At 35.6% G+C, this 17,829-nt stretch overlaps 1 protein-coding gene across 1 annotated transcript; it reads left to right on the top strand.

Annotated features, from left to right (window-relative positions):
- The first annotated feature begins 1,453 nt into the window (after nucleotides 1-1,453).
- On the top strand, nucleotides 1,454-2,863 carry LOC131061127 (mRNA-decapping enzyme subunit 2-like). Its single transcript, XM_057994635.2, has one exon. It carries the CDS (start codon nucleotides 1,454-1,456, stop codon nucleotides 2,861-2,863), a length of 1,410 nt encoding a protein of 469 aa, XP_057850618.2.
- Nucleotides 2,864-17,829: the final 14,966 nt, after the last annotated feature.

The raw sequence follows: 17,829 nt of genomic DNA, 5'->3' as shown, positions 1-17,829 counted from the left end.
GTATGTAAACATTTGTTTTCACATTGACTTATATGTAAACATTTATAAACTTATGATGCTATTATTATGCTATACATTTGAAAGTTTGAAACTTGAAACTATGAGTATGATCATTGATTATGAATGATGAAATTTTAAACATTGAGTGTTTGAAGATCATATGACATGTGTAATGTTTGATTTATAGCTCTTATGTTCTCTAAATGCATTAATTTCTTTTGATTTTTTTATAAAACTATGGTTTTCTTCTTTTTTGAGTCGTAGCAGAGTTTTTTGCCAAGTCTTGAGTTTGAGGTCTAATTTGGGTTGTTGAATCCACGACGAATCCTTAAAAAAAGAAGTTGATTTTATGTACGAACATTTTAAATTCACATGTAAAAGTGAGTTTTAAAACCAATATAAAAAAGGGATATAAATTAAAGAATACACTCTAGCAATAACCATATACTAATATATCATATTTTATATATATTATCTATTAAAGTTTACTTAAAAATCAAATATTATATTTTAAAAGTTTGTACGTTGCAGAGAAATATGTTGCCTCTAAATGTTTGTTGGGTGCAGAGAAACTCGGGACTCTTATGCCATTCAAATCAAGTTTAAAAGCAAGCAAGCTTTACATTATAACACTCTGATATACCTTTTTAACAAGGTATAAAATTGTACTGTAATTCACTCCCAAGAATAATTAATGCACTCCCAAGCTAATAAGATGCAATTTCCAAACATAAATGATCTCCTTACAAAAGATAATATCAAACGTTATACAATGTTTGATATTTTACACTCAATATTATATCCATCATAATGAACAACAAAATGTTAAAAAGTACTGAGATAACAAATTTTCCAGAGAATCCCATCTGACAAATCTGATTTATCACGGGTGTCCATTTAATTTTGGCATCAATGTACTGATAAATCAGATTTCTCAGATGGGATTCTTTTCTGTATCCCAAATTTTCTTAATCAGATCTTAAGACAAGAAAGAGGATAAAGATAGAATTTCTTTGTACAAATTTTGATGGCGAAGAAAATAATTTTTATTTAATTTTTTTTGGTTAAAGTTAAAGATGTTATTGTAAATTACATTAACAAGTTGAATTCAACAAAGATAAAATCTACCATTCACGTAAGTTTGCAAAGGCTAAGTTAACAGACATGACCCTTGATCTTGTCGCATGAAGAGCATAAGTTTGTATTTATTCAGCCATAATCAGCAAGGAATGGACCAGAGAAGCAAATTGAGCGTACTTGGAAGCATCCCTCCATTCGTAAAAGTTTGAATTCTGCAGGAAATATGCAAGATAAAATGTTGGATCCTCATCCTCCTCCTCCATGGCGAAAATGTTCCATTCCCAAAACTCCAAATAGTAAGGGTGTCCCTTCTCCAATGACACCCAATAGTAAGTGTAAGATTTCTAGATCTAGTTCTCGATCTAGATCTAGAATGGGGAAAAAATCGACTAGGAGTATCACATCTTTTGGGTATCTGTATCCTTCAGAGGAGATCATGCAAGAATTGTATGTTAATTTTGTTCAAGATATGGATCCAGAAGAAGTAGACTTCATGCCAAGCCTAATGTTTCAAGTAGAGCAAGCTCACTGGCACTATGAGGACAATATAGTAGATCAAAATCCTCGTCTCAAGTCCCTTAGCATAAAGGACTTTACCTATTTTTTCTTTAAGAGTTGTGATCTATTTAAAACTTACCATGCTAACCATGTAAATGATATCCTTGATGAATTCGTGGCCTTTAAGCATTCTGTTCCAGTAGCTGGCTCAATAATTTTGGACCAGTCTAAGCAGAGGTGTTTGCTTGTGAGGGGCTGGAAGAGTAATTCTTGGAGTTTTCCTAGGGGAAAGAGGGAAGATCCAGATGAAGAAGACCACATATGTGCTATTAGAGAAACCATGGAAGAGGTAGGATATGATATAAGTTCCTTTTTGAATGTCAATGACCTCATTGAGCATTCTCAAGAGAAGCAACGAGTGGTTTTGTATATTATCAAAGGAGTGGATGAGAAATATCGATTTGAACCGAGGACTAAGAAGGAAGTCAGTGAAATTGCTTGGCATCCACTCCGGATCATGGGAAGAAAACGCAACAAGTATTTTATGGTTGGCCCATTTCTACGCAAATTGGAGAAGTGGATTAAAAGAAATCCCACAACCTCATCTACAACACCATTGAAAGAAATTGGTGAGATATCTACTATTTGGAAAGCTGATAAAGAACAAATTAATTCAACTCCAAGGAGGTTTTCTATAACACCCAATGCTAAAATTAATACTCCTAACACTTTTCAAATGGGTCCTTCAACTAAGTTTATTAATTTAAGAAATCACACAACCTCATCTACAATACCATTGAGTCAAACTAGGGAGATATGCACTATTTGGAAAGCTCATAAAGAACAAATTAATTCGACTCCAAGGAGTTTTTCTATAACACCCAATGCTAAAATGAATACTCCTAACACTTTTCAAATGGGTTCTTCAAATCCTTCTAGAGAGGTTCAAAATAGTACCCCTAATTCTACTCAAAAGTGTCCATCCACTCCTAGATGGAGTAAAAGTAATATCAATAATTCTATTCAAAGGAGTTCCAGTCGTTGTTGGAATTCTCAAACTACTTCTCCTTATTCAAGTAGTTCTCCTTATCCACCACCTAGATCTTCGTATCCTAAAACCAACTCTCGTTATTCAACTACTTCTCCTTATCCACATAGATCTTCATATTTAAGTACTTCTCCTTATCCACCTAGATATCATCATCCAAATAGTTCTCCTTATCCTAGAAGTGTTGTCAAGGCTTCAAATGGATCTTTGTGGATATATCAAAAAGTAGAAAAATAGATGTCATTACTTGATATTAAATATATCTACCACCATTTTCATGTAGAAAGAGTTTTTCTTGTGTGACCTTTCGCCCAACTTCTTATTTTATATAAAATGGTAGGAATTTTTTTAAGAGAATTATAGTTAGTTTTTATAAAAAATGATAAGTTGATTGCATGCAAGCTGGGATAGCTTCTTAAGATCTGTGGAGGGTAATAATCTTTTAAGATAATTATTTTAATTCCATTATCTTTTTCTCATATATTAATTGAAGGGTTAATAATCTCTCCATTATTTTTTGTGTGAATCATGTTGTCAATCATGCTGATTGTAGAAAAAGTTTATACTTTTCAACCTATTTGTTTTAATTTGATTAACAATCATTAAAGGCATAAAACTTTGAATCAACTAAATAGAGAAAAAAAGAGTTAGAAACTAATGTGATATATAAATATATGAATGACTTTATGAGTGATAAATATAGTAATGATCAATGATTAAATTAAATAATCTACAATATACAAATCATAAATTGGAAAAAGGTGATGTATTGACGATCATTAAATTATTGAAATGGCATCCTAGCATAATGTGATAACTTATTGTTTGGTGGCTATTAGTATTGTTTTAGCATTTTTCACTTGGCATGTGCCTAGGTTAGTGGAATCCATTAATAATGAACTTAAACGATTCACCATCCCCTTCCTTTTGTCGTCTCCCCTCAAATAAATATTTTAAGATCTACATCACTCCTATAGCATTCTCCTTCAATCTCTCTTTCTTTCATTGGATTCCTCAAGGCCTTGCAAGTGATATTATGTTGGTTACTATTTATTTTTATTGTTATTGTAGTATTCATTTTTCTATGCCTCTAAACATCTTGGGATCATCACATCATTTCCATTTCTATTCATTTGATTTATGCTATTGCACATTCACAACTCTAACTATTTCCTAACACACTTAGAATAGTGGCATCATAGACAATTTTTATCTATCTATGATTGGTTTCTATCGAGGTAGAAATACCTAAGAAAGTGTTTAGTTTGCAAGTGTTTAGTTTGCAAGTGTTTATGTAGAAATGTAATTTTTCTCTACCTGTCATATACTCAACTATTTGGAGGTTTACAAGTTCTTTATTGTTTGTAAATTCATTCCTATTATTTAAAGAAGATATTTAAATCTTGTTCTTTCTACTTTATTTCTTTATTATTTATTGTCTAGTATTTACTGGCATGTTTCTTTGTAGTTTTGTAGACTAGGTCAATAGTTAGGTTAGATTTATACAATTTTAGAAGTTCTCAATATTATATTTGTATCTGGATGATAGCACAATGTGTAGACATCCATGTACAATTATTTGGCATCTTCAATACCAAGCTTCTCCATTTGGTACTAATTTCCTTCTTTCCCCCTTTATTTGATTATGTGATAAAAAATTGTAAATTAGTATTTTATTTTCTATAAATCAATAATTTCTTATTTTATTCCATGCTTTATTTATTTCAAAATATTTCATTTGAATAACTGCTAAAGATTACATATTAGATTATGTTAAATAGTTATAAACAAGTGGAATCCTAATGTAGAAAGAGAAAAAATTGTTTGGGTAATACATTTTAGCCAAATACATTTTTTATCAATTATAAGTGGCTCTTGAGAAGGCTTGTGAGTTAGTTTGGAGTAAGGTTATTTGTGAATATAATTTTTTGATATTGGTTTCTCCTTTAACCAAAAAGGGTTCTTAGGAGTCCTCTTGGAGGATTTCTTCTTTAGTGGACCAAGTTCTTCATGTCTCTTTGAATTTTATAGTTACCTCCTTTTTTTACATTCCTAGAGAATGGAATGGTGTAGTAGATTGTCTTACCAAGTGGGATTTAGAGGAAAATAACCAAATGTGACAACATTTTCTTCAGTTAAGATAATTTCCTTTTAAGAAATCCTCTTGTATTTTGCATCTTATTCAAAATGATCACATTCATTATAATAAGAGGTTTTACTCTTTAAGTGATTGTCATGCCCAAAATTTGCACAAAGAAAAAACAACTTTTTTTTTCGTTTTACCTTACTTTGGCTCTTAAAGTTTTTGATTAAGGTTAAAATAGGTTTTGAGGGGACCCTAAACCCCTTACAATGGGTTTTGAAGGGACCCAAAACCATTGGATTTTACAAGGATGCAAAACCCCAATACAACGTTGGTAAAGGATACAAACTAGGAAAATCAACAGCCCAAACTCAGCCAAATCACTAAAGAAGAATCATTACAATTCTAGTTGAAAATAATAGAAGGCGAAAGCCTTACACTAGAAATGACTTAACAATAAAGTCCAAGGATTTTATCAAGGCTCCCTTAACCTTCAATAAAAACTAGGGGATTTTCCAAGCCCCAATATCTCAGATCTTTGCAAACAAAGATCCCAATCCTAGAACATCCAAATCCTTGAGGATAAGCATTAAGTAACAATCTAGAGCCAGGGGGTTTTAAAACGCTCCCCAAACCTTCAATCCCAACCAAAAACCAACATTGGCCAAACTATGCCCTTGAAAACTGCTAGCATCTAACATGTCCCTGCAAGAAACATAAAACAAAGGGATTTTCTAGGCTCCCTCAACAACCAAGGGTTTTAACATGGATCCCATAATAATATGCTCGAGAATATATTGCACTAAAAAAAATTTTCCCAACCAGCTCTCCACCTCAATAGGAGACTCACAAAAGTTAGCAAGAAGACCATCATCAACCACCTTATAACCAAGGGAAAAAGAGGGTTTTGCAAGGCTCACACAACCAGACAAGGCCCAGATCACAACAAAACAACATAAAGGAACAATTTGGGAAACATGGTTTTGAAAAGACACCCTAAACCTTCTCCTTAAGACGCTAGGAGGTTTTTCACAGGCTCCCTCCACCCACAAAACCAATAGCACAAAGAGAAGAAGCCAAGAAGCTTCTTGTTGGAATCAATGATCACTGAGAGGGGGGGTGAATCAGTGATCTACCGGTTTGTAGATTTTCAAACTTAACTTTCAACCACTACAAGCAAATACTTGAAACTAGAATGCAAAAACATAAAACAAATAACCACAAGATCATAACATTGGTATTTTTATGTGGAAACCCAAATGGAAAAAACCACGTTGGGATTTGAACCCACAATATTATTCTACTATGGCTAGTAGAAAAACAATATTACAAAATGGGAATGCACAGGCATTCAGGCACACTGCCTACAGCTCACTGCTCAATTACAATAACCTAGAAGGCCACAATCCTCAGGGAAGTCTCACTAACTTACAAAGTTGTTATAGTGATGAATTGTAATGAATGAACTCTGAAATAGCATCTACAATGCCCAAATAAGTTTTGGTTAAGTACTAAACACACTAACTGGATCACCTTCTCTATTCTACTCTATTCTTCCCTATTCTTTGTCTCAGTCAGCTACCAGATCAAGAATATGCACATGAAACTACACTACAAAGGATTCTCGATCACCTCTCGCTCGCATACAATCGCATCATTCACCAAAAAGATCATCCACACCAAACTTATATACCGGGAACCACAAAATAGATCATACATCATGTCAGTCTACAAGTGTAACGTGTAGTCACATGTCAATTTGACTAGGTCACCAAAGATAAATACAGATAACCAAAACAAGAAATAAAATAATTTGTCTAAGTCGACCCAATCAACAAAAACATGATTCAATGCATTGCAATCATCGGAAAGACTTTGGAGGAAAAATACTTCGTTCTTTCTGAAATATCGATTAACACTCGCTTCCGGATAAGAAGAATTATGACCACCGGATCAAATCTCCATGAAGAGTTGTCATCAATGACAACCCTTAAACCAATAGTCAGCCATCGAAAACCACCAGATGAGTATCAATTGATAATAATCTCCCCCTTTGGCATTGACGGAAACACTCATGAAAAATGACTAAAGTTGAGCATTGTACACCAGTTCAAAAGAATCAAAAGAATTTCTAAGACTCCCCCTTAGACAAAGAATTTCACTCTTCAATACTATACATTTTTCACCATTCCTCTTCCCCTTTGATAGCAATGCCAAAGACAAATATTTACAAATACTTGAAGATGTCAACATAAATAGTCTTCAAAAATCCTAAGTGAGTATCCCACCCACTCTTCAAGTTATCCAAAACTGTGATGAATGCACTAAATACAGTAGCATGAATCTCTAATTCTCTTAGGTCAGATGACACAGGTTGGACCATCTCCTTCATAAAATTTACCTTATTACTCAACATAGTGTCTAACCGAGGGGCAATCAAGTTCCGAAGTTCACCTACTTTTCTCAAAATTTTGTCCTTGTCTGCTTGGAGGCTTGATATCTTATCATTTGAGCTATAATCTGCCCTTCAACACTTCTAGTTAGAGTTACATTAGGATCAAAAGATTGAGAAATACTAGCAAGCTTGCCCTGGCAAATACCTATTTGCTTGTCTATGTCAACAATGAACTTAGGCAGAATTAGCCAAGATTTATACAGTTAACCGCCTTTTGATAATGTGTCAAAAAAAATCTACAGTCTCTTATTTGATCTCACTCTATCATCCTCAATCATCTTACAGAATGTCTGAATTTTAACATCCTTAAATTTATCCAAAACTTTCTGAGTAGTAGTCTTCTCCAAAGAATCAAAACTTGTATTTACATGGTTAATTAATTGCAACAATTTATCGAAGGGGCTGTTATTGGAATCTAACTGTATATTTTGAGCCACCTTCTGCAAAACATCAACTGACATCAAAACTAGCTTCTTGTCTTTGGATTCAGACTTCACCAAATCTTGTCTAGCCTGAGCTTGCACAGCACCTATGTTGGCATATGCACACTCCAATGAGACATTGAAGGTGATTGAAGGTTTTGTCATTGATGGAAACCTTACAATCCTATGGCACCGGCAAGGTATTCACCGGCACTAGCAAGATCAAACTCTTCACCGCACACAGACTATCGGCACCGGCAGAGAAAGGAAGCATACCGGCACAGAGGCCAACAGGATTTTTGTTATATTATATTTTGTTTATTATTGTAAAAACTTTGTAAGCCGACTTGGTATCATTGTAAAATGACTCTTATATATAAAAGATCATTGTAGGACATTTGATAAGAGATGGTAGAATGTAATTAGGTGAAATAAGGCAGACCTATTATGTGAATCATAGGATAAGGATTTATGTAAGCAACAGAGCATAAACTGGTACTGGATCTAGCATTATAGATGCTATTCTGAAGCAGTACAAGACACTAGATTTATATAATCCATTTTGTAAGTTAGTGAGACTTCTTATTTTGTATTTGAGCAGTGAGCTCTAGGCACTTGGCCTTCGTGCATGTGCAGGCCCCTCTTGTAAGTAATATTCTCTTATTGGCCAGTAAGTGAATATTGTGGGTCACAAATCTCACTGAGGTTTTTCCCACACCAGGTTTCCTCATTAAATCCTTGTGTTATGGTATGTTTTTCATGTGGTTTCTTTTATCTCTGTTTATTGCATTATTTCTTGCTTACCGGTACACTGTTATAATATGCTCTACATGTTTTAAGTTAAGAAATTCAATACACCGGTTAGATACTGATTCACCCCCCCCCCCCCTCTCAGTATCTATGGGAATCCTAACAATTGGTATCAGAGCTTGGTCCTCTATTTTCAGAAGCCTAACAGCTTGAGGAAGATCTTGACACCGATAGAGATGGAAAATCTAATGAAGCAACTTGAAGTAGCTCTCGCAAACTATGATACAGAGAAATTGAAAAACATCAAACTTGAAGATGATCTAAAGGCAGCTCAGGATATCATTCAGGCACTTCAAGAAAATCTTACTATTGCAAGAAACAAAAGAAGAGAACTTTGTGAAAAGATGCAATTTGAGAATGATGAAAAGGAAACTCTTAATGATATGATAGGCAAGCTGAAGAAAGAGAACATGACAACAAAGAATGAGATGCAGGACATGACTATGAGATTTTGGTAGGAAATTGAAGATAGAATGAAGAATGAAGAAGATTTGACTAGAAGATTAAGTGATGAAGCAAATGAGAACACCAGACTTAGCTATGAAAATGATTTGTTGAAAACAGATCTGATGCATACACAGAATGACTCAAATGAACTCATGAGATAGAAAGAATTCTTGGAAAGAGAATTGGATACTGCAAATCAGCACAAAGATAAATTCAAGAAAAGCTCAGAAGAACTTGGTGACTTGTTGAAAAATTGGAAACCTAATGGTGACACTAATGGGCTTGGCTTTGAAGTTGGTGAAAGCTTTAGTACTACAAACACTCAAGACCACAGCAAACTGGTAAGACAACCTAATGCTTATAAATTCAATGGCAAATGCTTTAACTGTAATAAGTATGGTCATAGAGAAAATCAATGTAGATCTAGAAATTATCAAAACATCAACACTCCCACCGGTCAATGTTCAAAATGCAACAAAGTTGGTCATAACTCTGAAAATTGTAGAATGAATGTAAGATGTTATGTTTGTGGAAGATTTGGGCACTTATCAAATCAATGCAGAACACAAACTGGCATAGGTTATGGAAAGGCTATTTAGAAAAATAATGTGACTTGTTATGCTTGTAACAAGATTGGGCATATTGCAAAATTCTGTAGAAGTAAAGGATCACCGGCAGACAACAAAAGTTCTAGTTTGAAAGGAAAAGAAAAAGTTGAAGAGCTTAAGCAAGAATTCTCAAAACAATGGATTAGAAAGTCAGATAATGTTGGAAATACTCCTCCACTTGTAGAACCAATCAACACTCCACTGACAAGACAGAGTAGCGCTCCACCGGCAGGACAAAGTAGTACTCCACTGGCAAGAAGCTCTTCATCAAATTGAAGAAAATTTTCTTTGAGGGTTTGGAAATCAAATGAGACATATGCTATTATTCCCTTGGTTATAAGTGAGAAGTTGAAAATTACTTCTATACCAGCAGACAATGTTAAGTAATTACTTAACCAGCATGCATTAATTATGGTAGTTGGCAGAATTGACATTATAAATCAGTGGTTTTGGCTCCATTTCACTTCACTGCGAATTCAAACACTCAAAGAGCATGAAATCTCCAGAGAAAAGGCATTTCAAGTGAAGAAGCAAAGGATTTCAGCATTCATCTTTTCAAAGGCAGATAAAGGTATGTATCATCATGGCATCCACCTCTGCACTTGAATATATAGAAAACCCTACTGTAGTCGAGGTTATAAAATGCCCTAGGCCTGTATTTAAATTAGTTCCCGAGATAGCAAAGAAGGATGACAATGTAGGTGCATTCTCCCAAATTCCCAAAGGAGTTGTTTATGCAGAAGACCTAAGAATTTATATCCACTGTCACATAGAAGAACTAGGAGATGAAGAAGTCAAGGACATGTACAAAATAGTTACCTATGATGATTCTGAAAAAATAAAACCTGAACATAAAATTGTTGAAACCCTAGGATTCACTGAGATCCTTAGCATTCCAAAATTCCCCAAGGAAGTGATTAGGATAGTATTGAGTAGAACACATGGTGAATTTTTTTGGTTGGATGCAATTCACAAAATTACCAAGGAAGTTGTAAAAGCTGTAACAGGGTTACCTTCCACCGGTAAAAGGCCAAACAAAACAAAGAAGGTCTCAAATGACCTAGTAACAAAACTAACTAGTACAACATCCGAGAAGAGATCATTGAGGGTTAATGATGTGACTAATACAAATGTGAGATTCATTAGCATGATTTTAGGGTACAAAGCAACTCATGCTAATAGACTTAACTCAGTTTCTAGTTTATACATAAAGAGTGCACATGATATGGTTAAGGATAATATGAAGATTGATGTCTGTGAATGGTTAAAGTATGAGTTAATTGATAATTTAGGAAAAATCAAAAAGGACAAGAAAGGAACTTTTAGATTTGGTAATCTACTTGTATGCTTGATGCTACACATAACCAAACAGGTTCCTGGTATAGGCCATAAAGAGCTTGGATTTGATATACCTGTAGGGAAACAATTGTCAGACCTACTCAACAACATGGGTGAGAACAAGGAAAAGAACATTACTGAATATTTTCAAGCACTTAAAACCAGAATGAACAAAAGGATTAGACTGTCATAGAAAATTCTTGACAACTACAAAGATGATATATGTTTTGTGATTAAAAAAGATAAGATCTGGATGGAAGTAGTAATCCCAAGAACAGTTTGGGTTACTGAGATGGGTTGTGAGACTGATGATCACATCATTGAGACTTATGCAAAAGACCTTCTTGAAGCACCCCGGGAACCAAAGGAAGAAGTATTTGGTATTGTTGAGCCCATAGAAAGCTAAACTCAATCTAAGAAGAGAGTGAAAAAGGTTGAAGTAGTTGTGAGAAGAGGATCTAGGCAGGCAAAGGCTATAAAAGAAGATGTACTGAAACAAACCGGCATCATTGAGGATGAGTTAGCAACATTACAGCCTGAAACTCACCTATCACCAGTAGCAACTTCTTTAGAGAATGACATGCCAGCAACATTCAAAAGAGTTGTAAGGAAAAGGGATCCTTCACCAACATCCACACCTTCGCCTAGAAGAACTAGACAGAAACAACAGGTAGTGAGGTCTCCGGTTAAGAAAACTACACCAAAGAAAAAGCTGACACCTAAGAAGAAGAAGAGGACTCAACAAAACATGGCTTCTCTTGACAAACTACTAAATGAAATCACAGAGGAAGGGAAACTAAAGAACGTAAAGAAATTGTATGATACTTTGACAACAGATGAAAAAGAACAAGTGGAAAACAGTGTCATTTTACACCTGGACATGTATAAGAAGTTTTTAATGGAAGTGGTAGGTGAACTACCAGATGAACTATTTAAGAGATTGGAAGCAAGAAGACAAGCTGTTGTAGAGCTTGACAAGAAAATCAAAATAGAAAAGTTACTTGTTGTTTACCTAGTAAACTCACCCAAGGAAATCGATGACCTAATTTTAGAAGCCAACCGGTCAGTATTCTCTACTGCACATCGGCATATTGCTTTAATGGTTGGAAGAGTCAATGAGGTAACTAAGGAAATAGAAAATGCATGGGATATATTCCTAGTTGAAAAAGAAAAATAGGAAGAGTACATGAACCCCAAACCTATAAAGGTATATCAGAAGGAAAGGGACAAAGGAAAAGGAAAGGTTGGTGGACCTCCTAGCATCAAGGTAAAGGATAACTTACTCCCACCGCCTCTGATTACATCACCGGTAATAACAACTACTGAAAATCAACCGGCAATTGAGAGTATGGATATAGAGGATACTAACCCTAAATCTGAGGTACTATACACAGTAAATGTTGATACTCAAAAGGTCAACATTGTGGTAGACAAGGACTCAATCAGAAAGACTGACATGGCTAGTGAGCCACCGGTAACTGACAAAGCTGATAACACAGAGAAACCGGCAATTGACTGCACCGATCCATAGGCAGAGACTCAGATAGAGATAGGTCAACAAATAGATAAACAAGCAGAGCAACAGGCTCCTAAATAGGAATAGGAACAAATTCATGTGGAAACAGTGCCACTAGAAATAGGAGAGGAACAAAAACCCTTGCATAAGGAAATGGAAACACAAACAGACCTACCAGAGGTCACTACTAGCAAGGTTAGTGCTCCCACCGATGGAATTCAGAATATAGGTTCCTCCTCAGCAAGTTATAAATCTACAAATGTAACTGAAGTACTTTTGGACTCCATTAAAAGGATAACTAATTGTAGTTCATAGGCTTATAAAGCTATAGATGATACAATCCTAGTTTTGAAGATGATAGCTCCAAACTATAACATAGATAACAAGGATTCTTTAAGTCAACTTGACACCTTGTCAAAGTACATTACTAAGAACATAGTAACGGTTGACCAAATAAAGGAAGATGCACTCAAAGAGAAGTTGGAAAAAGAAAAACAAAAATTCTTTGAGGATCAAATAAAGAAGCGTACCAGAGAATTTGACACACTTCTATCGGAAATATGCAACTTACTGAAGGAATTCAAAACTTTGTACAAAGACATATGCAAGACAAACCTACTAACAGCTGACATAGATAAGCAGATGAGTAAGGTACAGGATGAAATCAATAAACTTGCAGATAGTTTTGTTAACTCACCTGATACATTATCAGTTTTTGAATAGAAGATAACAAGTTTTGAGGAAGAGTTACTTAAGCTAGGAAGAGAGAAGGAGAGAATAGTAGCTAAGGCAAAGAATTTGAGACTAAGACTAAGTCCAAGATTGGACTATCTAGCATTCATGCGGAAGGAAATATCTGAGGCACTAGTACAGGGACAGAGAACACTGGCAGAGCATATACAACACCTCACCGATAAAGTTCAAAGAACAGAGAAAACAATAAAGGATAGCAAGAAGTTTATGGAGTATAAACTTGACTTTGGCAAATCTTTTTCAAATTGTGACCACATAGTTACAAGGTTGAAGACTACAACTCTATTGACACCTTGACAACCTTTGTCATTGATGCCAAAGGGGGAGTAGTAGTATGAGAAAATAACTGACAGAAGACTTATCTATTCAGGGGGAGTTCACACATTTTTGGTTCACATATTTTTAGATAACACATTTTTGGATTTTCTCATGAGTGTTGCCATCAATGCCAAAGGGGGAGATTGTTGGCATATGCACACTCCAATGAGACATTGAAGGTAATTGAAGGTTTTGTCATTGATGGCAACCTTACAATCCTATGGCACCAGCAAGGCATTCACCGACACTAGAAAGATTAGACTCTTCACTAGCACATAGACTACCAGCACCGGCAGAGAAAGGAAGCATACCGGCATAGAGGCCGATAGGATTTTTGTTATATTATATTTTGTTTATTATTGTAAAAACTTTGTAAGCCGACTTGGTATCATTGTAAAATGACTCTTATATATAAAAGATCATTGTAGGACATTTGATAAGAGATGGTAGAATGTAATTATGTGAAATAAGGTAGACCTATTATGTGAATCATAGGATAAGGATTTATGTAAGCAGCAGAGCAGAAACTGGTACTGGATCTGGCATTATAGATGCTATTCTGAAGCAGTACAAGATACAAGATTTATATAATCCATTTTGTAAGTCAGTGAGACTTCCTATTTTGTATTTGAGCAGTGAGCTCTAGGCACTTGGCCTTCCTGCATGTGCAGGCCTCTCTTGTAAGTAATATTCTCTTATTGGCCAGTAAGTGAATATTGTGGGTCACAAATCCCAACAAGGTTTTTCCCACACCGGGTTTCCTCATTAAATCCTTGTGTTATGGTGTTTTTTTCATGTGGTTGCTTTTATCTCTGTTTATTGCATTATTTCTTGCTTACCGGTACACTGTTATAATATGCTCTACATGTTTTAAGTTAAGAAATTCAATACACGGGTTAGATACTGATTCACCCCCCACCTCTCAATATCTATGGGAATCCTAACAAGCTGCAAGCATGAGATTCTCAAAAGGAGACATCTTTCCAAGGTTCAACAGACCATCTATATTTATAGGGATCTAATACGGGGTCCCTGCAACCAAAGGAGTGACAATTTCTGGATCAGCTTTACCTTTGCCTTTGTTAGACTCTCCAACCTTTGTCTCTACAATCTCAACATCCTTCTTCTCTCCCTTGTCCCCTTTATCCTTTGCATCGGTGTCACCACTTGGTGCAGTATCAACCTGTTGAATCTCAGAGGCTGTAAAGTTGTCCACTACCAAAGGAATATCAATGGTCTCAATATTAAGTGTAGTGTTGCCCTGATCTTCCGGATGTTCCTTAGTCTGAGTTTCATCTATTTGACCACCAGAAACACCTTTGCTTCTCTTCTGGTTGAGATGACTTAAATGCATCCTTGTACAGGGGATCATTTTGAATGATTTTCCTCCATATATACTCTGTCTCTTTCCTCACTTCTTCCATGTTTCCTATCATTAACTTATTCACTCTATTTTTTCTTCTAAATTATTTCTTATTTGCCTCCTTAATCAGCCTCTTGGATTCAACATGAGTAATACAAGTGAAAGCATTTATTAGCTCTCTCTCCTTCATTTCCTTGTCTATTTTACTTGTTGTCATTCTCCTTACATCTATAAGGTTGTACAAATCCTTAGGAATGGTCTTCTCAATGGTCTTCTCCAGCTATATTAATGTCTTGCTAAAATTGTGCATGTATAATACAATAGCTTCTTCAACTTTTCTTTGATCAACTTCATTTAATTTCTCAAAACAGGCTCTAAGATTTTTCAAAATTCCATCCACAATTATTTCATCAATTAATTGGTTTGCTGTTAGTGACGGAACAGATTCAGATTCACCTTGCTTGACACCGGACTCAAATTGAGTCTTGAATTTCCTTTCTCTCTTAGGCCTTCTGGCAGGAACAGGATCTAATTTTGCCTTCTTTCTCTATTGGGATCCACTGGACTGTGGCTTCCTCACCACTCTCACAAATTCTCCTTTCTTCTTCACCTTTCCTTCTTCCTCCTCAGACTCAGTTTTAGAAGTCACCAGAGATACTGAAACATAAGTTCTTTTAGGCTTCTCCTTTTTCTTCAACACACCTCTCCTAGATGAGCTAGGTCCTACAGAGTGTACCACTGGAGTAGGAGCAGACTTGGTCTCCTTAGGTTTTACCTTGGAGGGAACCAAATCAACCTTAGGTTTCTTGGTTTCCTCTTTGGCCACTTTCTATGCATGACTTTATCTTGCTTTATTCACCTCCTCCTAGGTGAAACTAGTCTGAACTTCCACCTCCTCAACCATCTTTGTAACCTTGATTTTTCAGGTAGGTGCAGTGAATTGCATGTGTAAACTAAGGTCCTTCTCTTTGAATGTACAAAGTCTCTCTTCCTTAGGGTCCACTGATTGACCCAGAAGGTATTGGGAATATGTCTCAAGAGTAACAGAGTCAACTTGATACCCAATGGGCATGATCCATACTATTCTAGGCTCTATAGCTTCCATTAGACATTGATCTTTGTCTATCATGAAGCATATGGTTTGCTCATACTTTTCAACTCTCTCCTTAGGGATTCTCTCTCTGCTTTTCATTGTTTCTTGGAAAGATTTAAAGTATCCCCAAAGAGCATATATCCTCATTTTTGCATCACCTATTCCCCACAATCCTTCTTTGATCTGCATGGCCACCAGTCTATCATAGGCCCATTGGAATTTTCCTTTCACACTAGGTATCTCATTCAGGAAGTATAAAGCCAAGAAAATAAGAAGTGTCCCATATTTGAATGTGTGCTTCTTATTCAAATTGCTCAACAACTCATTTAGGAGGGTTGTGCATACGTCATACATTTTATCTTCTTTCAACATCTGATATGCAGAGTAAATGGCAGTATCGGAGACAGAGTTGTACCTACTTAACTAGTAAACCTTGTAACCAACCACTATCGATGCAAATTTCACATCATTCTTCAGAATGTCATTTATGGTCATCGATCTACTATCAAACTTGGAGCTAGTGGTGGCTATCATCATTTCATTAGACACTTTCCTCAAGCTGGACACTTCACCATTTTTTGCTAGGTCTATTATGGCTTGGATCACTGGTTTAGTAACCTTGTGCGGCCTATCAAGCCATATGAACTCATCATGAACCTGGCTAAGAATGTACCAGATCCACTCTATTTTTTCAAACAAGGTAAAATGAATGAATTGCAAGAAACCCTTGTCCTGAATCACCTTGTACTCAGGTTTGAGATTTTCAAAACCATCCACCAAGTGTTTATTGCATAAGTGCAGCATATCTGCATTACCAAGCTCCTTGAGATCAAAGTGTACGTAAGCCCTGATATCTTCATTATGAAGCATGTCATAGGGCACCGATGAAAATACACCTTATAGATCATCCTCAACCGACTTGAAAGGGTGTTTCTTGAATACAGGTTTCGCCCTATCCTTAATCTCGACCACCAAAGGGGTAGTAGCACCAAAAGCTAAAGCCATTTCAAATGCTAGGGTTTGCAAAAACTGAAAGCTTGAACAAATAAATACCTTGGTTCACAACCAGGTGTTGAAATTCACTTTAGGATCATTGAAATCACCAAATCGCTTCATTCTTCTTCTTTGCTCTATTCGGTTGACCACATTGTGACAAATGAATCTTCGAAATACACTTTTATCTTTCGAAAACCTAATTTTCCACTACAATAAATGCAATCGGTTACCATGAATTTCATGAAGTCATATACCAGAGCATCAAATCCTTCTTGAAACTTTTAGATAACATCTATGCATCTGATCTAAGCCTTCTGCAAACTTCCGGAATCAATTCCAGACCACCAAAGAGGGGGTTCTCAGAATCTACTTGAAAAGATCCCCCCTAAGGCATAAAACCCTAGTTACCAGATGAAGATCCTGCACTGGATTCGGGTGCAGACCCATTGTCAGCTTTATATTCATCTTTTCTAACCCACATCTTCTCATGATTGTCTTTGATTTCTTCTACTTTTGCCTTTCCATTCTCATCTGATTTTATTTTGTCTACCGGAGCATTGTTCTTGCTTCTATAGTATTTTTCAATGTGACCGATTTTGTTACATGCATGGAAAACAACATTATTCTGCATAGGTTTGAAGTTCATCTAATTTGGTCTTGTTCTATAATGGTTAGAGATATGTCCAAACATCCCACAAGCATAGCACCTTTTGTTGTGGAAGTTATTCATTACTACTCTACACATATTTGACTTGTGACCAAAATTATTGCATATGAAACATTGACCGGTAAAGGTAGAAACATTGTTCATGTTGCTCATTCAATTATTCATCTTAATTCTGCATTGATTCACCATATGACCAGATTTATTGCAAGTAAAGCATCTACCATTGAATTTATGAGCATTACGCTATCTTACTAGAGGATTCTTGCTTTTCTTCTGATCAAGTTTTGCATTGCCTTGTCCAAATCCGAAGGATTCACGTTTCTCAAATCCAAGT

This window comes from Cryptomeria japonica, chromosome 4 (genome assembly GCF_030272615.1).
Source record: "Cryptomeria japonica chromosome 4, Sugi_1.0, whole genome shotgun sequence".
NCBI classification, from domain to species: domain Eukaryota; kingdom Viridiplantae; phylum Streptophyta; class Pinopsida; order Cupressales; family Cupressaceae; genus Cryptomeria; species Cryptomeria japonica.
The sequence above is the reverse complement of the archived record's forward strand: the minus strand, read 5'-3'. Positions and strand labels throughout refer to the sequence as shown.

What these genes read in the sequence shown, in the direction of transcription:
- LOC131061127 (XM_057994635.2), top strand. Translation starts at nt 1,454, where the DNA reads ATGGGGAAAAAATCGACTAGGAGTATCACATCTTTTGGGTATCTGTAT.